The 22274-nt window shown below is 57.5% G+C and overlaps 1 protein-coding gene and 1 long non-coding RNA gene across 5 annotated transcripts in view; one reads left to right on the forward strand and one right to left on the reverse strand.

Moving 5' to 3' along the window:
* LOC143826172 (uncharacterized) overlaps positions 1 to 10903 on the reverse strand; it is a 40503-nt gene extending 29600 nt beyond the window's left edge. The window contains exon 1 of one of the 2 annotated variants that reach the window (XR_013227026.1): positions 10869 to 10903. This is a non-coding gene — a long non-coding RNA (uncharacterized LOC143826172). The other variant, XR_013227025.1, reaches the window with a different exon arrangement.
* A 7520-nt stretch (positions 10904 to 18423) lies between these two features.
* The window catches only part of MEIS1 (Meis homeobox 1), a 218151-nt gene continuing 214300 nt past the window's right edge, over positions 18424 to 22274 (forward strand). For all 3 annotated transcript variants that reach the window (XM_077314850.1, XM_077314857.1, XM_077314866.1), the window contains exons 1-3: positions 18424 to 18588; positions 20047 to 20273; positions 21745 to 21886. In XM_077314850.1, coding sequence (XP_077170965.1) covers positions 18577 to 18588; positions 20047 to 20273; positions 21745 to 21886 — 381 coding nt within the window. In that variant the 5' untranslated portion in view covers positions 18424 to 18576. The remainder of the gene's footprint in view (positions 18589 to 20046; positions 20274 to 21744; positions 21887 to 22274) is intronic.

The raw sequence follows: 22274 nt of genomic DNA on the forward strand, positions 1-22274 counted from the left end.
CCTGAAGGAGTCTCAAAGTGGCTTACAATCACCTACCCCTTCTCTCTCCACAACAGACACCCTGTAAGGTAGGTCAGGTTGAGAGAACTCTGAGAGAATTGTGACTGGCCCAAAGTCACTCAGCTGGCTGCATATGGGGGAGGCATGGGGAATCAAACCCGCTTCGCAAGATTAGAGGCTGCCACTCTTTAACCCCGACACCAGGGGTGGCCAAACTGTGGCTCTCTAGATGTCCATGGTAGAGGACCTGTGATTGGCCACAGGTGGTCATGTGATAAACTTGCCTTAAAGGAGAAGCCCCTAATTTCTCTCAACTTCTGTCGGTCCTGGAATTTTTCTCCCTTCTCTGCCTTTTTCGATCCTCTCCCACCCACCCCCTCCAAGAAAACTCCGATTTCCATTTTGATTTGGGGTGATTTAAATTTTCCCTCTGGAACAAGCAGGATTGATCCAGAGTGACCCTACCTTTCCCCTACAATATCCTGGAGTGGATTTAACCCTCAATATTTGAAAAATTGGCCTGCGTAAAGGTGCAGCTCTCTGCTTTTCCTGAACTAACTTGCTACTGAGCCTCCAACGTTGTAGAAAAGCCCTGATTGGCCAGGGCATCAGTTCAAAGACTTCCTCATTCTCAGGTTGCAAGGCTTCTATTAAAGGGGAAGCCCTAACTTCTCTCAGCTGAGGCTCCAGAAGCCCTAACTTCTCTCCGTAGAGATTTTCCTCTTGGATTTAGTCCCCCTCCTCTGCTGTCTCCTCTGCCCCCCCCCCTTCAAGAAGAGAAAGAGGCTCCTGCTGTGCTTGGCTCCCCCTCTCCCCCCTTCTGAGCTTCCCTAATCACTTGCAGAACACATTTCTGTTTCAATGGGGAGGGAGGGGATAGAGGAAGAGCCGAGTTCAAATCAATCTGAATTCAGCAGGATCCACAACAGGATAAAGGAAGTGCAGATTCAGCCCAGGAAGGTCCAGATCTCAGAAGCTAAGCAGGCTAGGTCCTGGTTAGTACTTGTAGAGGAGACAACCAAGTAAACCCAGGATCACTTTGCAAAGGCAGGCAGTGGTAAACCACCTCTGAACCTCTCTCCGTTTCCATCATGATCTATCAAGATATGATCTGTTTGATAGGAAGACAGAAAAAAGGGAACCGGCCCAGGTCAGTTTTGGGGGGAAATGAAGCTTGACTAAACCTACATGGGTAGTCAACCTGTGGTCCTCCAGATGTCCATGGACTACAATTCCCATGAGCCCCTGCCAGCAAACGCTGGCAGGGGCTCATGGGAATTGTAGTCCATGGACATCTGGAGGACCACAGGTTGACTATCCCTGCCATAGAAAACTGTCTAAAAAGCAAGATCAAGACTGGGAAGGGGAGAGTAATGCAGGGATATATTTGTCTGTAGAACTCTTTTCCGAACCTGGGCACTTGACCGTTGCAAAACAGCTGTGAAAAGCCACCTGTGTGGCATTAAATATACACCTTACCCCAGGTCTAAGAGATGGGGAAGTATCTGACATTAGAAACACTCTGTGTGGATCTACATAAGCAATTATTCTCCCTCCCACCACTTTAGAACATGCCCAGTGTAATTAAGTGCACTTTAACTCAGGGCTCTTATTATTAATATTGCAGGCAGTGGCTTTTTGCCCCAACGATAAACCTTTTTAGCAGAAAGAACTGCAATGTATCAAAAGGGAGGGGCGGGTTATACCAGGAAATCCAGGCCTGTTGGCTGTAAAGCCCAAGAAATGAAGGAGCAAATGCTTCTGTAGGCTTGCAAATGCCTGGAAGATGAGCTTCAAGGACTAGAGCTGGGGAAAGTGACCAAGCAGGGTGTCACAGGGTCCCCCAACGTAGCGGGGAATCCTACACGGCTCTCCAGTTTAGAGGCTGCTGCTCGTGACCACCACACCAACCTGGCTCTCAGATGATATGTGTGTACAAATCAGTAGAAAAGCTAATAGGTCAACAAACTCTGGGATGCTGATAGAAAATTACCATAGTATGTCCAAAGCAATCTGTTCCACATAATATATTTCTGGTAAGGCCTTCAAGGAGGAGCGTGTCTCATGTCTTCAGTGCTACTCAGCGCTTAACACCCACTCAAGGCAGCTGTCCCGCCCCTGTGTGCCTCCTCCTCCAACCGGCATGCCGGTCTGTCCAGCAGCCAGCCAATCATCTTCTATTCCCCACCCCTGACCATCCCCTCCTCCTTCCACTTCCCTCTGAGGCTCGGAGGCTGCAGATCCCTGCTGCATGAGAGCTGCCCCTGCTGGTGAGTTTCCTAACTGTTGCCTGCAGCCTTCCAAGATCCTGGAGGGAGGGGAAGGCTGTCCCCAGAGTTCTTCCAGTCCACCACCACCCCCAATCTAACACCTGTTGTATTTAGGAACACAATGGGCTCGGCCCCCAGTGTAAATATAAAAGAACCATCCAGGGTTGCACCAATAACTGCTCAGGTTATCCGGCTGATTCTTTGTTTTCTTTTATTACATACATTTACAAATAATATAACTTACTTCTTTACACGTTGCTTACAAAGAATGTGATTCGTTTGTACGTTCCCATCCCCACCCCTGTTCCCTTTGTGATAGAACATCCGAATAGAAGTTCTGGGTTCAAATCCTGCACCCTCTGAGCTGTCCAGTTGCAGCTGACATACAGCGACCCCTGGTGGAGTTTCCAAGACAAGACATGTTCAGCAGAGCTTTGCCGTTGCCTGCCTCGCCTTGTGCATAGTCAGAATCTATTTATGTTGTTATGTTACACAACTCCAGGAAGCAAGTGGCATCGCCATGAGACTAGCATGGTCTCATCAAGTCCCGGAAGCTAAGCAGGATCAGCCCTGGCTGGTATAGACTCATAGAATCCTAGAGTTGGAAGGGAACTCCAGGGTCATCTAGTCCAACCCCCTGCACTATGCAGGACACTCACAACTAAATATGGAAGGGAGACCACCAAGGAAGTCCAGGACACACAGGTGGTCAACGACAGACCACCTCTGAACATCTCCAGCCTGCCTTGAAAACAGCTTGCTGTAAGTTGGCTGAGGCTGGCTGGGTTGGGAAATACACTGGAGATGTGTGGGTGGAGACTGGGAAGAGGAGGGGGGAACTGGGGGGGAGAACCTCCACGGGTCATAATGCCACCCTTCAAAGCTGCCACTTTTTCCCTCCAGGGGAACCGATTTCTGTCATCTGGTGCTCAGCTTTATTTTATGTGCTTGTTTGTTTGTTTGATTGATTTTTATCCCAGTCCCTCTCCTCCAAACCAGACTTGGGGTGGCTAACAGCATATACGAACTGGGGTCCCGCCCAATGCGGAGTGCTGTATATCTGGCCCGAGAGATCTGTGCCGGAGTGAGTTCGGTTTTTGAAGATGCAGCGGAAAATTGTAACAGCTGGCTGGAATAGAGGGCAATTGTCGATTTTTAACACCATCGGTGGAATTTGGTTATGATAAATGTTGTCGTATGGAATTGTGGGGTTTAATGTTCGCATTGTTATAGTTTGCACCTGTGCTACAGCTTAATGTTAATATTGTTACTGCTGTATGGAAGTTGTTACGTAAACTGAGTTCTATGTACGTTTTTTATGTAAACTGCCCTGAGCCTCGGGGGGGGGGGTAAAAAGGTAAAGGTAAAGGTATCCTCTGTGCAAGCACTGAGTCATGTCTGACCCTTGGGGTGACGCCCTCTAGCGTTTTCATGGCAGGCTCAATACGGGGTGGTTTGCCAGTGCCTTCCCCAGTCATTACCGTTTACCCCCCAGCAAGCTGGGTACTCATTTTACCGACCTCGGAAGGATGGAAGGCTGAGTCAACCTTGAGCCGGCTGCTGGGATCGAACTCCCAGCCTCATGGCCAGAGCTTCAGACTGCATGTCTGCTGCCTTACCACTCTGCACCACAAGAGGCTCTAGAGGGGGGGTATATATAAATATAAATAAATTTATTAACTTTTATTCAGTTTTATGGGGGGGGTGTTGCTTTTACTGCTTGCAAGCCTCCTCGAAGCGATCTAGTCAAGAGAGGCAGTCTATAAATCAATTTATCAATAAATAAAATAAAATCAAAACACTACAAAAGAGACAATAAATAAACTTTGAAAATACAAAAGGATTAAAAATCTACACCCCCCCCCATTAAAAGCTATCCACTATTAAGCAGGGAAGGCTGTGTAGCTGGTGAAGCCCCGGCAGAAGTGGGACAGCCGCCTGCAGGATCACAGCCACCTGAAGGCCGCCCTCCAACAGGGAGAGAGGGGAGCCTCACAGGGGATGCTCCTCTTGGGGCAGCTAGTTCCATGGGACAGGGTGGGAGGTACCACTGAGAAGTTGTATTTCCAGGGGACCTCCAGGATTCACCTGGAGGTTTGCAATAGGCATTTGCATTTGAATATATCTTAATAAAAAATTTATTTTTAAAAATAACTTTAGGTACTTTCTGGACATATTCAAATCTCTGGGTGGTATCTGTGATTTTCTGGGATATTGAGAAATGGATCCCAAAAGATCCTTGAAATATTACGCCTCCCAGGACTATTTCTTTCCTCTTGAATTTTACTCTGAGTTCAGTGTGTTCCTTCCAGGACTTGATCTTGGCTTGCTAACAAGATTGGTCTTAGATTGTGTTCTTTGAAACGAGTTCCAGGAGCCTGGCAACATTGTGTTCTTTGCATAAACGGGTTGGTGTGTTGAGCTTGTGGTTTGTGGTGGATTCTCTTGTTCATTGTTGCCTCGGATTCTCAGGTTATGCATAGGGCGGATTCTCTGGTTTTACATTTCTCAGGCTTGCAACAGTGTTCTGCTGAGATTCCGTGACACTGCACTGGTTCTTTGGGCTTGCTGGTTCTGTCTGCCTTGAGCAGCCTTTGGCCAGGGGCTGTGTTGCCTGCTCTTGTGTCTCTGGCTGGTCTTTGCCCTGGAGAAAGCACTGGATTCTCCCCCCCCCCCCCCCACCCCAGGAAATAAAGGACAGTGACTGAGAACAGCTTGTTCAAGGGCCCACTTGAAATGTGCCAGTCACGGCTCTGCCCCAAAAACAGGGCCTGCCCTTCAAAAATATTCCCTCTAGGGCAGCTTGCGGCCTGGGAAGTTTTTTACTGCGGGGGGGGGGGGCGAGGAGAGGGAACCGCGGCCCGGCGCCCTGGCCTTCGCGGGCTGCGGACCGCAGGTTGGGGACCACTGCTTTAATTCATTTGCCCAGAGGTGACCCAAAGCAACTTACACAATTCTCCCCTCCTCCATTTTTATCCTCACAACAACCCTGTGAGGAGGGTTAGGGTGAGAGAAATGGGCCTGGCCCAGGGTCACCTAGCCAGCTTCCATGGCAGAAGCCAGGATTGGAATCCTGGTCCCCTGCATGCTAGTTGGACACTCTAACCCAAGGGTGGGCAGACTGTGGCTCTCCAGATGCCCATGGACTACAATTCCCATGAGTCCCTGCACCAACCACTACCCTAGGCTGGCTGGAAATAAATATCTTCTGTCCGGTCGCCAGCTACATAATCCCAGTGATTCCTGCCTGCTAGCATGGCAGACATGTGTATGCACACACAGGGACACACACGCATGCAGGAACACCCCGGAAACATAGGCATTCTAAGGCTGCTAATGCCCCCCCCCCATTCTGCCTGCCTTTCCCCTCCCTAAGAGGAGTTAGAATCCCCCCCCCCCCCAGAGCATTCAAAGGGCTCAAAATACTTTGAAAGGAAAGAAAACCAGCTGGAGTCAAGGTGGAGGCAGGAAGACAGAGCATCGTGGCTCTTGCCCCGACTAAACACCCTTACCCATGAGTAAACCCCATGGAATAAACTGGGCTTTGCTTCTGGATAGGGATGCACTCCAGAGACACAGTTTCTGTTTACTTAGAAATCTGGACTTCTTTAAGGCCCCCATACACGTGTCAGGGTCCTCTACCCCCCTCCCTCGCTATCTCTAGTGAGATCTAGGGGTGCTGGCCTCCAGGTGAGGCCTGTAGGTCTCCCGGAATTACAACTCATCTACAGACGACAGAGGGAGCCGGTGTGATGAAACCCAGGGACTCAGGTTCGAATCCCACAATGGAGCCTGGGAAGTCCTCTGAGTGATCTTGAGCCTCACCAGTTTCTCGGCCTGACCCTACCTCTCAGGGGTGTTGTGAGGATCATCTAGAGCAGGGGTAGTCAACCTGTGGTTCTCCAGATGTTCGTAGACTACAATTCCCATGAGCCCCTGCCAGCAAATGCTGGCAGGGGCTCATGGGAATTGTAGTCCATGAACAACTGGAGGACTACAGGTTAACTACCCCTGATCTAGAGGAGAGAAGCAGGCTGAAATCCCATACAGAGGAGAGAACTGGAGTACATACATACATACATACATAATACATACATACATACATACATACATAATTTTAGAGGGTGGGCGATGGTATTATGAGGTCCCTCTCCAAATTTCAAGGAATTTCCGAACTGGGAGTTGGCAAGGCCAGGTGGAGACTGAATGAGTCGAAGCCTGGGAAGGAGGAAGGACTTGGGAGAGGGAGGGGTGCGGCGACTGCGCAGAGCACCCTCTCCTCTCCCCTGTCTCTCCCGCCCGTGAAATTGACAAGCTCTCCTGCTTTCCTCTCCCATGAAATTGACACGCGCCCGCTTTTTCCCCCCTCTGGTGAAATTGACAAAAGCCTCTGCTTCCCCCCCCCCCCCCCGGTGAAATTGGCAAGAGTTTCTGTTTACCCCGCCGGGGCCGGGCTGGTCGTTGTTTCCTGGGATCGCCCTCCTTCTCTGGCCCGCCTCGAATCCGGTTCGTGCACCTGCAGTCGCAGCCTCCTTCTGCGGAAGTGGGGGGAGGAGGAGACCGACGCAGCCTCTTTGGCCCTTGATTTTTGCCCCTGCTTCATGGAGCGTTGGGGGGGGGGGCTGTGTGCCCTGCGGAAAGAGAGGATCAAAAGAGCGGCCAGGATCAAAAGGCCGCCTCTCCGGGCCCTACTGAGACATGTGTGAATCGTGCCCCCTGTTTCGCTGGGGCGCGGGAGAAATCTGGAAGCGACTGTCCTTTGGCTGAGGGCAGATTTCAACCTGCAGTGGGTCTTAACGCGTGTCGGACCTGGCTGTAAAGTTACTTAGTTCTATTTAGCCGTGTCTATGCGTTTCAAGGCCTCACCCGCCTGAAATCCCGAGTGCGACCCGCCGTTCCCTCATTAAGTTTCTTGGGAAACTCTTTTCTAACTGAGCTTGTCAACTCCGGCTTGGAAATCCTGGGAATTCGGGGATGGAGCCTGCGAAGGGCGTGGCCTAGAGAGGGGGGAGGGGGTCTTCATCGGGGCTTCATGCCATAGCAGCCCTCCGCCCTCCAAAGCAGCCCAGACAAATCCATGGATCCCTTGTAATCCCAGGAGATCTCCCGGCCCAACCTGGCGAGTGACAACATTATTTAGGGGTGGATGAAGTTTGGGGAGGAAATCTCGGGAGGGAACCCAGTAGCGATGCGATGACACAGCGTTTTCCTTCCGCGCGACCTCCAGTGAGACAGATCCTTGCCACCTGGAGATCCGCTGTCATTCCAGATCTCCAGGCCGCACCTGGAGGCTGGCAAGCCGAGTCCCTCCCTTTCTCTCGCAGCCTTGCCCGTTCTTTCATCGGGCAAAGGGAGCCTCCTTTTGTGACTCCGTGGCGGATCCCGCGGATCCACTTCTGTCCCAGCGTTTAAACGAGGCTCTAGTCCTGGTTTGGGAATCCCCGAAAATCCTGCGGGCGGCTTGCGAATTCGAGCCGCGACGAGCAGGAAGGCGGCTGGTGATAGACTGGCAGGAAACTGAACCGAGAGCTGGTTTGCACTGGGCGCGGGAGAGAACGCTTTCAACTGGCTCCAGCAACGCGGCTTTGTTGAGCAGATCCCTAAATCAGAGGGAAAGTGCTACGAGGCAGGCCGTGCCCATCGGACTGCCTCTGACTTGATCTCCCTGGTGGAAGTCCCCAAGCGGGTGGCCCCACTGAATGGAAGGATCCCCGGAGCTGCTCCTAAGAACATCTGGGAATCCAGCCAGCGGCCCTTCCTGTCCAACACTTTGGCAAAAACCGAGGAGCTATCAGGGGGTCCATCAGCAGGGCTGGAAGCCCTCCAACTGTTGAGGAAGAGCCCTATCTCCACTACCACCTCCAGAAGAAGAAGAAGAAGAAGAAGAAGAAGAAGAAGAAGAAGAAGAAGAAGAAGAAGAAGAAGCAGCAGCAGCAGCGTTGGTTCTTATAGGCTGCTTTTCTCTACCAGGAGCCACAAAAGCGGTTTACAATCGCCTTCCCTTTCTTCCCCCCACCACAGAAACCCTGTGAGGGAAGTGAGGCTGAGAGAGCCCCGTTCTTTGAAAACAGCACTATCAGGACTGTGACTCACCCAAGTGGCTGCATGTGGAAGAGAGGGGGATCAAACCCAGCTTGCCACATTAGAAGCTGCCACTCTTAACCACTATGCAGTGCTGGCTCCATGTTGCCCCCCCCCCCCAAGCAGTAGGAATAGAGAGTATCCATGTTCTGAACATAAGAGGAATCATGTCAGATCAGTCCAAACCCAGGTGCCATCAGGTGGTCTGCCAGTGGGGCCAGAACTCCAGGAGCCCGCCCACTGTGCCCCCTCTAGCACCAAAAACCCACTGATGGACTTCTGCTCCAGATAAAATCAGAGCCCAGCGGCACCTTTAAGACCAGGGGTAGTCAAACTGCGGCCCTCCAGATGTCCATGGACTACAATTCCCAGGAGCCCTTGCCAGTGAATGCTGGAGGGCCGCAGTTTGACTACCCCTGTTTAAGATCAACAAGGCGTGAGTCAAGGCGTGAGCTTTCGAGTGCAAGCACCCTTTGTCAGACTAAGAACTGGCCATCATAACTATGTTATGTTTGGATGCTGTGACACAGTTTACTAATGTAACTTTTGCTTATATATTCCCACTTGGCCTCCTGTGGGGATGGGGCGCAAAGATTGCCCGGGATCCACAATTCTCCCGGGGCATGCGCAAGTGGGAACAGATGGACAGGGGTGTCCTAAGAGGATCACCAGCGCAAGATCTGTCGCTCGGCATGAGATGCCACTGGGGCGCTGCCTGCACAGAGCCGCAAGCCCGAGAACCCCACGGGAAGCAGAAGGGCGCCGCTGCGCGTAGGACTGCCCGCCTCTTACAGCCCGGAGGGTCTGCCCCTCCAAGTGACACCCGAGCCAGTTCCCTGGGGATCCCCCTTCAGTTCTGCAGTTTCGCTATTGGGGGGGGGGAGTTCTCTTACATAGGCTAGCAGCCAAACGTACCTGTCGGTCTCGAAGGCCTGTGAATTTTTTTTTTAATGAAATACTCCCATCTATAATATTGGAAGGAAGGAAGGAAAGAAGGAAGGAAGGAAGGAACTAGTTCTTATATGCCGCTTTGTTATCACTGCTCTGTAAGAATAGAAGAGTTGGTTCTTATATGCCGCTTTTCTCTACCCGAAGGAGTCTCAAAGCGACTTACAATCCCCTTCCCTTTCCTCTCCCCTCAAGAGACACCCTGTGAGGTGGGTGAGGCTGAGAGGGCCCTGATATTACTACTCGATCAGAACAGCTTTATGTAGTGAGCCGAAGGTCACCCAGCTGGCTGCATGTGGAGGAGTGGGGAATCAAGCCGGGCTCACCAGGTCAGAAGTCCTAACCTTCACCAAGCTGGAAGGAAGGAAGGAAGGAAGGAAGGAAGGAAGGAAGGAAGGAAGGAAGGAAGGAAGGAAGGAAGGAAGGAAGGAAGGAAGGAAGGAAGGAAGGTTACAAGCATAAACTAGCAGAATAAAATACACATTAACAGAGTTAATATACATTAACAGAATTATTGTATACACACACACACACTTCCATTTATACATAAGCAAATATGCGTCTGTCATTGTAAAAACACAGACATATCGAAAACTCACTAGAACTGGTTTGGAAGGATGCCCCATCGAGCAAAACTGGACCGCCTTCGGAGTAAACTCCCTTCGCCGCCAGGCACAAAAAGTCTCTCTGCAATGAGACCCGTCGAACGAAGCGGGCCGAGCCAGACAGGGTCCGGGGAGGGAGGTGGGACTCGCATACCTTATTCTGGGAACACGAACCTTGGCGAAGAAAGACCTGGCCAGGGGTCTGCCTCCCCCTCCTTTCCACCCACTACTCTAACGATACGGTGTGTTAAAGTAGCTGGTGAAGAAGAGTGCAGGATACGGGGTAAAGCAGGGGCAGTCAACCTGTGGTCCTCCAGATGTCCATGGACTACAATTCCCATGAATCCCTGCCAGTGTTTGCTGTCAGGGGCTCATGGGAAATGTAGTCCATTAACATCTGGAGGACCACAAGTTGACAGCTCCTGGTGTAAATCATGGGTGGTCAGACTGGCCCTCCAGATGTCCATGGACTACAATTCCCATGAGACCCTGCCAGCGAGCGCTGGCAGGGGCTCATGGGGATTGTAGTCAATGGACATCTGGAGGGCCACACTTTGACCACCCCTGGTGTAAAGGAATTGTACGGAGAGGGTGCTAATCATCTCTGTCATCCGTCGACCCGTCTGTCTGCATACACACGTGTGCACACATCCCTCGGTCTACAGCTACACACATACACAGGCGCACCTCTCTCCCTCCTGCCCTCCCTCTCTTCATTCACACACGTAGCCAGGCGGACGGGCGACGGTACAGATCAAGCCAGGGATTCCCTGCGGCATTTTCTGCCTCCGAAACCGGGCCTGTTGCTTCCCTGCTGCCTTCGAACAAAGCTAAGGACCCAAATAGACCGGAGCATTTCTAAGCAGAACATTTAGGGAAAGACCCTCCACCACCACCCCCGGAATCTATTCTCTTCTAGCGCGCCAGCAAATCTTCTCCCGTCCCCCCGAGACTCCCGCGGTACCTCGGCGACTCCTGTCTGACGGTTTCTCGGCTCGCTTCGCGGAGAGAGACTGACCCCGCGGGGGAGGGGGGGGGCGGGATGAGCTATTGGGGGGGGGGGGTCTGATGTCTTTAGGAAAGACGACACTTTCCCAGGTGCGAGGCTTGCCCTTGTAGCTCGTTGCTCGCCCACCCCGACCCCCTCGAACTATCCTCGGAAGGCGGAATCGTCCGCTCCCGGAGGCGATTAGGCAGTTGAGTCCCCGCGGCGGTGGCCCGGATCCGCGGGAAGTCACGGACTTTTGATCCGAAGACCTGTCGGCTTCCGAGGCAGCCGCGAGATTCCCGTCCAGGATCTCTTTTGGGGTTCCTTGCCCAGCTCGCTCACTCTACCCCACCCCACCCCCTCCGCGCCGCTGTCCCGGCAACAGTTTATCCGCTGGCTTCCTCGGGAGAAGAGACACCCGGGTTCGAGGTGTGCATCCCAAGTTGGGGTCTCCTCGCCACCCAAAGCGCCGATCCCGCCGCTTCCCGGACCTTTCCCCCCAATACTCTCTTTTCTGACACCAAAGGTCCCCCAGCCAAGCTCGGGTTTTTCATTGACGTTCTGGCTCGGGAGAACATTTCCAAAAATATCCCCTGGCCAAATGGGGCTCGGGGGAGGGGGAGGGCCGTGAGAATGCCCCTGTCCCTTTGCATGCACACGAAAGCTGCCTCCCCCCCCCCCCGGCAGGGCGCCGGGTCGGTGTTCCAGATGCGGCCAGCCTCAAAACTTCGTGCGATCGCTCCGGATCGACACCTCAAGCTTTTCCTGGCCGCTGCCGTCGCCGGTGCCCCTGAACGGAGTTGACGCCCTTCTCAAGCCCCTTGGAAATCAGCGGCTTCGAAGGCGGGAGGTCCGTTCAGGACGGTCTGGGGCGCAAAACTCGGGGGGGAAAAACCCACAGCTCTTCGCGGGCAGGCAGGCAGGCAGGCAGGCAGGCAGGCAGGCAGGCAGAAAGAAAGAAAGAAAGAAAGAAAGAAAGAAAGAAAGAAAGAAAGAAAGAAAGAAAGAAAGAAAGAAAGAAAGAAAGAAAGAAAGAAAACCCGGTGGTTTTGGTCCCCGACGCTTTGGCGAAGAGGATTTGTTGAAATCGGTTTGGACTCGGGTCACACGAGGGCGGCTTCTCCTCGCCTCCGGAGGACCACCTCATGGGCCGCGGCCAAGGCAGCTCCTCCGGCCCGCAAGTCCGACCCGTCTGTCCGGCGCCCGGCCTCCGCCACCCCAGCAAGGGGTTCTGTCGACGGCGGCTGTAGTTTCCCCGCCGTCCAGTAGACGGCACGAACGATCAAGGCTTGGCTTTCCCAGGTGCTCGGCCGCTTTTGGTTTCCAGAATTCAGCCGACTTTTTAAATTAAATTATTATCATCATCATCATCAACATCGTTCTTGTTGTTATTCAGTCAAGGTGTGTACGTGTGTTTGTGTGTGTGTGTGTGTGTGTTTTTTAATTCACCAAGAAAGGATACTCAGCAAAATCGCGAACTTTTGGGGAGAATTCGCTCGGCTCAGGGGTAGTCAACCTGTGGTCCTCCAGATGTCCATGGACTACAATTCCCATGAGCCCCTGCCAGCATTTGCTGGCAGGGGCTCATGGGACTTGTAGTCCATGGACAGCTGGAGGACCACAGGTTGACTCCCCCCTTCTTCAAGCGCCGGACTCTCCCAGCCTCGCTGGAATGACAAAGTCAACCGAACTGGGCCCGATTCCTTCCCGCTACCTGCTTCCGAGCAGCTGGCCACGGACACACCCCGGAGAGCTGCTCGGAATGCAGAAGGCGCGCAGGTGAAATCGCTCCTACGCTGGCGTCAAAAGACGCAAGGGCTGCTGCTGCTGCTGTCCCCGAAAGTGTCAACTCTGCTCTCCTTCCGTCCCTTCTGCTGATTCTAGATTTCTAAAGCCCTCGTGCCTGGCTTACTGACATTCCACCAAACGGTCTGCACGGACTTCCGCTGCGGAAGAAAGAAAGGCGGAAGAACGCCAAGAAATGAACCCATTTCCCAGGCCGCTCAATAGTCAAATAATTTTTCGCTGCGCTCCGAAAAGTCCACGGGAAGGGGAGGGGAGAGAAAGGCGTTGGGGTCATACTTGAACACCACGGAAAGGGTCTGCCTTAAGACTTCACCTTGGGACTCTGGACAAGTTCCGCTTAGGTTCTCGGGCTCTCTTATCCAGGTAGATATTTTAAAAACAAAGCAAAAACAGGTGCGACAAAAATCGAGGCTTTCTTTCCCAAGTTATTTTGAAAGAATTTTAAAGACCGGTGCTTTCAAAGGTTTAAGGCGGCATCAATGTTACGAGGAACGTTTCTTTATTAAACCGGCCGTTTAATTAATCAAAAAGACCTCTCTAAACTTCTGAATAATGTCAGAGATGGGAATTGCCTCTTCTTCCCCCCCCCCCCGTGAGATTCAGCCCTTTTAAAGAACTTACAGGAAAGCAAATTTGCTAAGCGCCTCTGCCCCCCCTAATCCCCCCCCCCTTCTTGCAAGACGCATCTTGCAAAACGTGGTTTGTGTCGGTCTCCAGACTGTTTACCGAATACAGTTCCCCGGACAGGTTGGTCTCCGCCTCGTCCCGGCGGGACAACCTGACCTCGGGGTGACTCCTGAACTGGACCGGGCGGCCTCTGTGTTGCCAGAAATCCGGGTCCAGCAAAACCCAGCCCGCCCCGTCCAGCGCCGCCTCGCACACGGCCCGTCCGGATTCGCCTTCCCTTAATCCCCCCTCCAGCCAACCTCCTTTTATTCTGTCGACTTCTCAGGTTTGGCCCTTTAATGGACCTTTAAATAGTTTTCTTTCTCTTCCCCCCCCCTCCAATTCTCACAGACGTTCATTAAAGGGCTGCCCCCCCTCCACAGACCCCTTTCCATGTCTTGCGGCTATCACCTCGAGTTCTTCCCGACGGCATTCCTCTGCTATCTCTACGCCGCGGTCTAAAAAATCTGTTTTCTTTCTTCTTTGTGTCTCTGCACCCCCCTCCCAGCCCCGACCATGCCCCTCGCCGCGGGATCCCGATGCAGAGGCTGGAGAGCGAGAGAGGCACCAGGCTGTTTGGGCTTCTCAGCTTCGACTTCTAGCCGAAGCTAGGCCGAGAGCCGGGAAGTGGGCGCGGGGACCGGGGAAGCCGGCGGGCCGCGTCCGTTCCAAGCCAAAGGGAAGAGCTTTCCCCCTGCCGGCTTGGGCCGGAGGGACCGATCCACGGGATTCCTCTCGAGGTAAACGGCTTCCTCCCTTCGCCTGCCGCGAGAGCAGCGGGCAAACCCAACCGCGAGCGCCCTCGCCGAAGCCTTCGCGCGTCAGGAGTCGCCAGCTCGGCTTCGGGATCGGCCTTTTCCTTCCACCGGGCCATTCGGGGCCCACTAAGGCCGCAGTCGCCACTTGGCCCTAGGCGCCTGCAAGGGGCTTGACACGCGAGTAAGTCTCGGGCCTCGCAACCCCGGCCCCGATTCGCTCACCCTTTTGAATTTGCTTTTAGGACCGCTTGCTCGCAAAGTTTCCCCGGCCGCCGAAGCCGTCCCCGCTGCTCTTAAGCGCCATTCGGCTCCCCGTTCCCGCGGCGAGGCCTGAGTCCAGCCGCAGGCGCCAAGGCGACGGCCAAACGGGCCCGGCCGGGGAGACAAACCCACCCCAGGTCCCGCAGCCAGCCAGGGCAGCCCAGGGCCCGCGTCCTTGGGCCGCAGAAAGCTCCGTGGAGCTGCCGCTTCGCCTCCGCCGAAGTCCTCCGCCGGCTTTCAGCGGTACTTGGGACGGAGAGGTCCGGCGAGCAGAAGGGGAGACCGTCGGGGCAAGGAAGGGCCCGCGCGGAAGGCGACGGCTTGCACCGCCGAAAAGGCCGTCCAGCCTGAAGATGGGGCAGGCCGGTCTCCCATCGCTGCCCGTCCGTGAGGATCTAGTGGGGGGCGGCCCTGCCGTTGCACCCCCCGCCCGCCCGCGGTCGTTGACCGGCCGCATTATTGCAGGCCCGGCTGAATTGGCTCCGGACGGCCCATCGGTCAGGCGCGAACTCTTGGCGAAGGGCTGCTGGAAGAGAGAGTTGCCAAGGTGCTTGGCGCCAACTTTTGGCCCCCAGAGCAAGGGGGACGCCCCCGACTCCCTTCCCGTGGGTCTTCCCCAGGCCCGGGAACCCTTCGGCGGAGGTGCCGCGCGCCCTCCTTCTCTCGCCCCGGCAGGGTCCCGCCGCTAGCCCATTACCCCGGGTCGTTGGGGGGCGCAGACGGCTCTGGGCAGGCTGGTCGAGGCTTCCAAAGGGCGGCAGCGCAACGCCCTTACCTGACGGAGTACGGCCTGAGTTGGCACGTGGGTCGAGGCCAGGCTGAGGCGTCCCACCGCTAACATATTATATATGTATAATGATGATATACACATATTATATGATATATTAAATTATGTAGGTATATATAGCCTCGCGACTGGCCCCGATTCTCCTGGTTCAACCAGTCAGCGATCCAGCCTTTCCTTCCGTCTGCGGCCGCCTTGAACTTGCCTCCGTCGGTCCAGCGCCCGGAATGGGATCCAGGAGCCGAGCTGCGGTGGCTTGCCTTAGCGGCGCATCCTCCCGCGCCCGATCCTAGCCTGCGCTTTCTTTCCTCCCAGAAGACGCCACGGAGATCCTAAGCGGTCCCAGAGGTGTGTGTATGGGAGGGAGGGGGGAACTGTCCTAGGAAGGGCAACGCTCTTAATATTCTGTATCTTGGACTACGCCCCCCCCCCCAGCCAAAAAACACACAGATTGTGCCACCCTCTGGGTCAGGTTTTCAATCGCCTCGTGGACGGAGCCTTCCGCGGGCAAAGTCCCTGAGCCCGATCCTAAGAGCCATGCAAATCCTTCCCGGTCTATTTGGGGGGGGGGAGAATTTGCAGAACAGCACAAAGCACACTCTAGTCGTGGGTAGGCCTCCTCAGAAGTCAGGCGTTCCTCAGTTCAAAGGACCCCCTCCAATAAACGTGCATTGAATGGCAGGCAGGAGCATGATTCCCATGGGGGAGTTGGATTGCAAATTGGCGCGTTTTACTTCTGAGTAGGCCGGCTTGGGAGTGCCCCCCGCAGTAGACGGTTTTAGGATCGCCTCTGCACGCGAACCAGGAAAAAGAGCTCCGCGCCAGAGGACTGTTTGAGGGCCCGCTGGAGATTAGGGGGGGAAAAGGCTCGCCTGGCCTCCTGTGCAGGGACACGATCCCCATCCCCACCCCGGATCCCTCTTTCCGTGCAATAGGAGAAAAGGTCCTCCTTGCAGCTAAGAAACAAGGGACAAGGCGAGCCAAGGAGCTCTGCAACCCAGCAGGGCTTCCCACGTTACGCTGCTGCGCAGGGAGAAAGAGGAGAAGCAGGGAAGAAAAGGGTTTCCCTTGAGCGAGGGGCAAAGGGGCTCTGTCTCCCTTTCGCATAGGGACTTCCGAGGTGCGAGGAAGCCGTCTCCTTCTGCCCCGCCGTGCCCCGCTTCTCCGCTCCGGGGCTGCGCGAGGGAGGGGGCGGGGCGCCGCTTGGGGGAGGGGCGGGGCCCCTCGCGCCCTCCCGGCGGATCGAAGCTCCCCCGCGGATCGATTCTTTGAGAATTGATTCCGCCCTCCGCCAATGCCCGCTCGGCTTTCGAACGGCCGCTCCTGATTGGACGGCCGCTCCTCCCCGGCTGGCGACTGAGATTTGGGTGAGCCCATTCTCCGGCGGAGCGCGGGGGGAGCCGTGGGGCTCGCCAAGTTCGGGCCGCGAGGAACGGGGACGGGGCGGAGGGGCGGCGCTCGGCGGCCCGAGAGCTTCCGACGGGAGGGGGCGGCCGACGCGGCGGCAGCGGGGGAAGGAAGCCCGCTCGCCCCGAGGTGCAAACGCTTCGAGGCGGAGCCGGGGGCGCCGTCCCGGAGGGCCAAGAGCAGCCCCGACCGACGGCGCCGGGCGTGCATTTCAACACAAGCCCCCCCCCCACACACCCCCAGACACACACACACACTGCTGCCCCCCACTTGCAGAGGCAGCGATGGGGCTGCGCAAGTTCCGCGCCGCGGAGAGACGGCGGCCCCGGCTCCTCTCCGCCCGGGCTCCGCACAAAGGCTGGCGGCCACGCAGACCATTCCCACCCCCGGGATCAAGCGGGGGGGGGGCGGGGGCGCGCTCTCCCCCTGGGGCAGGGAGGGCCGGTGGGAGGAGGGGGAAGCCCGCCGTGCGCGCGCCCGAGGAGGAGCCTTTGGAGAGGGGGGGGCGGCGGGACCGGCAAGGCCCCGAGGCCTCTCTCCGGGAGGGGGCGCTCAGTCCCGAAGAAGACCCCCCCCCCCCGCCACCTCCCTCCCTCCCTCCCGGCGGCCGCTCATTGTTCGCTCCCCGCGTTCGCGCGCGCGACGGAGCACCTCCCCGCCGTGCACGCGCGCCCGCCACTTGGGCGCGTGGGCGGCGGGGGGAGGGGAGGGGGCGTGGGCGGGGCGGCGCGCGGGCCCGTCCCCCGCCCCCTGCCCGCCTCCCTGCCTGCCTCCCTCCTCCCGCTGGCGCTGGGGCTGCTTGGTGGGGCTGGCCGGCCGGGGCGGGCGCGGGGGAGGGCGGGCGGGAGGGAGGGAGGGAGGGAGGGGGCGTCGGCGGCGGAGGCACCCCTGCGCGGCGAGGCGAGTCGGGCGGCCCGCCGCATTGTGTCAGGCGCGACCTGTTATGGCCACCACTGCTTCCGGGTTCCAGCAGTCTGGCCCGGGCGCAGCGCTCGCTTGGCAGGCGCGGGGGGCGGCGGCGGCGGCGATCCGGGCGCCCTTAAGCCGCTCTTCCCCGGCCAGGCGCGCGCAGAGGGCCGGCCAGCGCCGGCGAGCGAGCGGGAGCGGGGCCGCCTTTGCCAGCGCTTCTTCTGCTGCTGCTCCTGCTGCTGCCGCTGCTTCCTCCGGGCAGGGAGGCTGAGCGCCCGCGGAGCCGAGTCCCGCCAGCGGGAAGACTCTTCGCCGAGCGCCTGGTGGCCGAGCCCTCCTCACATTCTCCTTCGGCGGCGCCTGCGGGGAGATGTTGGCCGCGGAGGGGTCCTGAGCGCGCCCGGCGGAGCCCGAAAACCCCGCCGCCGCCGCCACCCCTCCCTCCCTCCCCGTCCATCCCGCAGCACCTTTGACAAGCTCGCCTTTTGATTGACAGCGCAGGAGCGGCAGGAGGAAAAGCGGCGGAGGAAAAGTCATGCAAGTTGGGTAGCGGGGCCGGAGAGGCGCTTCTCTCCCCCCACCCCGACCCCCCACCCCAGCCCGGGCAGCCTCGCTTCCCTCCCGCCCACCCCGCGGCGCTCGGACACAAACGGTCTTGTAGGGCGACCCACGAGGATCTGGCCCCGCGGCGGCCCCTGCCTTGGAAAGCCTAAGGACGCGAGGAAAAGCGGCGCGCCACGGACAGAGGAGCCGTCGCCTCCGCCGCGTCTTCGGCCGCTTCGTCCCCTTCTCCTCCGGCCCTGCCGTCGCCTTTGGCCGCGCCGAGGGATCGCCCGGCTCCCCGAGCCCCCTCCCGCGGAGGACTCTGCCGGCGCCTTGCAAGGATTCTTGCTTCGCCCCCCGTTTTTCTTTTTTGCGGGGCGGCCGGGGGGAGGGAGGGAGGGAGGGGGGACTGTTGGGGTTATTTGGGGGAGCTTTTTTTTGTTCGTTGGCTTGTTTGTTTGTTTTTTTGGTTGGGTCTCTTTCCACGCTGGCCTTAAGGAGGATATATAGCCGAAGTTGAGCCGGGCGGAAAAAGGAGCACGGGAGGCCGATGGCGCAAAGGGTACGTGCAGACCGCGACGGTTGCTCGGCCGCTTTCGGGATCGGGGAAAGGAGCGGGCGGAGGAGAGGCTGGGGGGGGGGGGGGATGGATCCTCGGAGAAGCGCGCCGGAGGCTGCGCCTCTCGGCTTCGGAGGGCGTCCGGGGTTAGGGGCAGGTAGGAGAGAAAGCCAGACGCCCGCGCTCTTCCTCTCCGCGCTCTCTCGCTCTCTGCTGCCGGGGAGACAGAGCCCGACCGAACTAGGGGTGCGTCCCCCACGAAAACGTCTTGCCCCCTTTGGGGGGGATGCTAAGACCACCTGGCCCGGTCGCCAGGACTCCCAGCTTTTTAAAAAGCACCAATATTTTTGCACATGACCAGGAATCAAAGTCAAACTTTTAGGGCAAAAGAGGGGAGCCCACGCCGTCCACCCGTTCGGGTTTCTTGGGGGCTCGATTGCCTTATTCCGCGTGGACTTTCCGGGCGGTAAAAGGCACCCGGTGGGTCTCGAAGGGGATAAAACCCTAAACGTGTCCGGACCTTCTTCAGCTCTGTTCCGTGGGGCTGCCTGCCCTCTTCGGAGGACGCTACCGTGGGCCTGTTTCTTTTGCATTAAATGGAAGTTTAAAACAAAACAAAAAAAATTTTTTTTTAACAAGTTCGGTATTGGAAGGCTCTGGGGAACGGCTGGCCGATTCCACACCGAGGGGGCTTTTTTTAAAAAAAGGAATCGCAGCCCCCCCTTGACATGCTTCCCGCCAATGTCCCCTCCGCACACGCGAAACAAAACAACAGTCGCCACGGAGAAAAAGTTTGGCCTTTCCCTTCTTTGCGGCCGACGGCTTGCAAAGTTTCCTTCCAGCCCCGATTCTCCAAAAGAATAGCGATCGATGATGATTCATTCCTGGTTCTTAATTTGGGGGGGGGGGGAGTACGGGATTGCACTTTTCTCAGTGCTTTGCAACCCCCCCCCCCCTGGACCAAGAGCTGGGTCAACAAGTCTTTTCATTTCAAGAACCCAAACTCGCCCCAATTTCGGTAGACTCTGCGGGCGGCGGTGCTGTAGGGGGAAACGGCCCTTTCCATCGCTGCGGAGAAGCTGCCGGGGAAAGCGGGAGGGATTTCTTCCCGAGAGGCGCTTGCCCGAGAGCAGCCCCGGCTGGGATGCCTGCAGGGAGGGGGGGGGGTTGAGAGAGCGAGCGAGAAAGACACGTGTTAGGAGCCAGGATGCAGGTTATCGCCGGCGCGGGTGGGGTGGGATGGGGGGAGGTTGGATCTCCCGGGAGACAGCTTCCAAACCGCCCCGAGAGGAGCACGGGGTCGGTGGGGGAGTTTAGTGGGACGCCCCCCCCCCTCTCCATTGCCCTCCACCCAGACGTCGCCCCTTCCCGACCGCCCCGTCGGAGCCCGCTTCGCTCTGCAGCCCAGGCCTTCCCGCTGACCCCCATTCCCCCCCCCACTTCTCCCCCTCTGTTCTGCAGTACGACGATTTGCCCCATTACGGCGGGATGGATGGCGTGGGGATCCCCAGCACCATGTACGGGGACCCCCACGCCGCCCGCACCATGCAGCCGGTGCACCACCTGAACCACGGGCCGCCGCTCCACTCGCACCAGTACCCGCACACGGCGCACACCAACGCCATGCCGCCCAGCATGGGCTCCTCCGTCAACGACGCGCTCAAGAGGGACAAGGATGCCATTTACGGGTAAGGTGCCGCCCGACGGACGACGCGGCCTGGCCCTGCAGGGCCTCGGCCGCCGGAGCTCGGGGGGACGGGAGGCGAAGCTCCGTCCGCCGCTTGCCGGGAAGGGAGAAGGCGGAACGGGCGGCGTTGCCGGGGCTTGGCTGGCGGGGAGGAGGGCAGGCGGGCATCCCTTTGCCCTTTAAGGCTTGGCTCTGTGCTGCTTTCTGTGCCCTCGCAGGGGCACGCCGTGGGCCTTGTCACGCGCGGGGGCCGAAGGAACAGGTCCACCCTTGCGACTTGCAAGCACCAAGTTTGCAAGAGTAGAAATGGAAAGTGACCGGGACTGGGGGGAGATCTGGACCAGACACTTTTTTTGGAGGGGGGGAGGCAACTTTCCAAAGCTTCCAAAGGGCGGGGAAGGGCCCAAAATTGCTCGGCGGATTTGCAAAAGTCTTGGCAAACAGAGAGGGGAGATTTGGCCAGGTCGAAATCTCGTCTGGGGGGAGCGGGTCGTTCGTGTGTCGCTTGGCTTTTCTCTGACCACCGCCCCCCCCCACACCGAACACGCCTTCTGGAAAAAGGCAAAATTCTTCTTGCAAAAAAAAGGGGGAGGGGGGAGAACTTCGCGGCAGCGTCCAGAGTGCTTCGTCCAGCTGAAGGAACTTTTTGCAAAAAAGAAAAAACTAGTTTCTCTCTTTGCCGGCTTCTATTTCCCCCCCCCCTCCGGTCTTCCCCCACACCTCGGCCCCTTTTGGGGAAGGGGGGCCGGAGGCTTCCCAAAGTTTTCAGAAGGAATAGATGGTGCCCCCCCCCCCCAGCCCCTTTATTTCGGCCCCGGGAGCAGGTTAGGGGGCGAGCCGGCCGCGGCTGCCTGGACGCCGGGGGCTCCTTTAGCACGTGGGGTTGTGCTTTTTTGGGGGGTGGGGGAACCCAATTTCGCCGGCAAAGCCTTGGCCGGAGTTCGGGTGTGGATTCGGGGGAGAAAGAGACGAAGGCTCCCGCGGCCTTGGGGCCGTCCCCTCTCGGCGTTTCGCTCCTCTCCCTTTCCTTGTACGGTGAGTCTTTCGGCTCCGGCTCAAGCTGCTGGGGGAAAGCGGCGCTCCCTCGGCCTGTATCCTGCTCCTCGGGGCAAATGAACCCGGGGCTCAGCTTCCCCCTCCCCCTCGGGGTCCCGACTCTGACTCCCAGACCTAAACTGGGGCCCGGGACGGCGGAATATAGGTCTTTCTTTAAAGTTCTTCTAAAATGGCTGCTGCAGCCAGGCTGGCTCCTATTTGAAATCACTCCTTTCCCCCCCCCAGCGCCCTTCTCCGAAGAAGGCCCAGCCCGCTTCAGTGTAGAGCCTCCAGCGGCAGGCCTCTCTATCTGAGGGGTGCAGGAAGTGCTGGAACTGGGCCGGTGGAGGGGGGCAAAGTCGGCCTGTGTCTCTGCGGGGGCTGCGGCCCCTTCCTGGGCGCGGGGAGACAGATGACCGCTCTCCTTTCTCTTGCAGCCACCCTCTCTTCCCGCTCTTAGCCCTGATTTTCGAGAAGTGCGAGCTGGCCACTTGCACGCCCCGGGAGCCGGGGGTGGCCGGGGGCGACGTCTGCTCCTCCGAGTCCTTCAACGAAGACATCGCCGTCTTCGCAAAACAGGTCGGCGCCTCTGCCAGCTTTTCTCTCCCCCCCCCCCACTCCTCTTCCTACTATGTTGAATTCGCCTGGCCACAGACAGGCCTGGCCTGGGGAGGGGGGGCATCCCCTCCAGCACTCTTCCCCCCCCCCCACCCACCCACCCAGGAAATTTACTTGTAGATGTTTCCATGCTCCTCCTCCCCCTCGCCCGCCCGGGGTCTTCCGAGAGAGCTTGGGGAGATTTTGTGACTTGGAAAGAGAGGCTGGGCCGCCGTGGGCAGGGCAGAAAGAGGGCAACGAAGCGGTTGGGTGGGGGTCCCTAAGAGAGAATCCAGCTCAGCTCTGCACATTTCAAAGTTGACTTGCAAATCAAATCAGTTCTTTAAAAAAAAAAAAACGCCTCTCTTTC

This window comes from Paroedura picta, chromosome 1, assembly GCF_049243985.1.
Source record: "Paroedura picta isolate Pp20150507F chromosome 1, Ppicta_v3.0, whole genome shotgun sequence".
Classification (NCBI taxonomy): Eukaryota; Metazoa; Chordata; class Lepidosauria; order Squamata; family Gekkonidae; genus Paroedura; species Paroedura picta.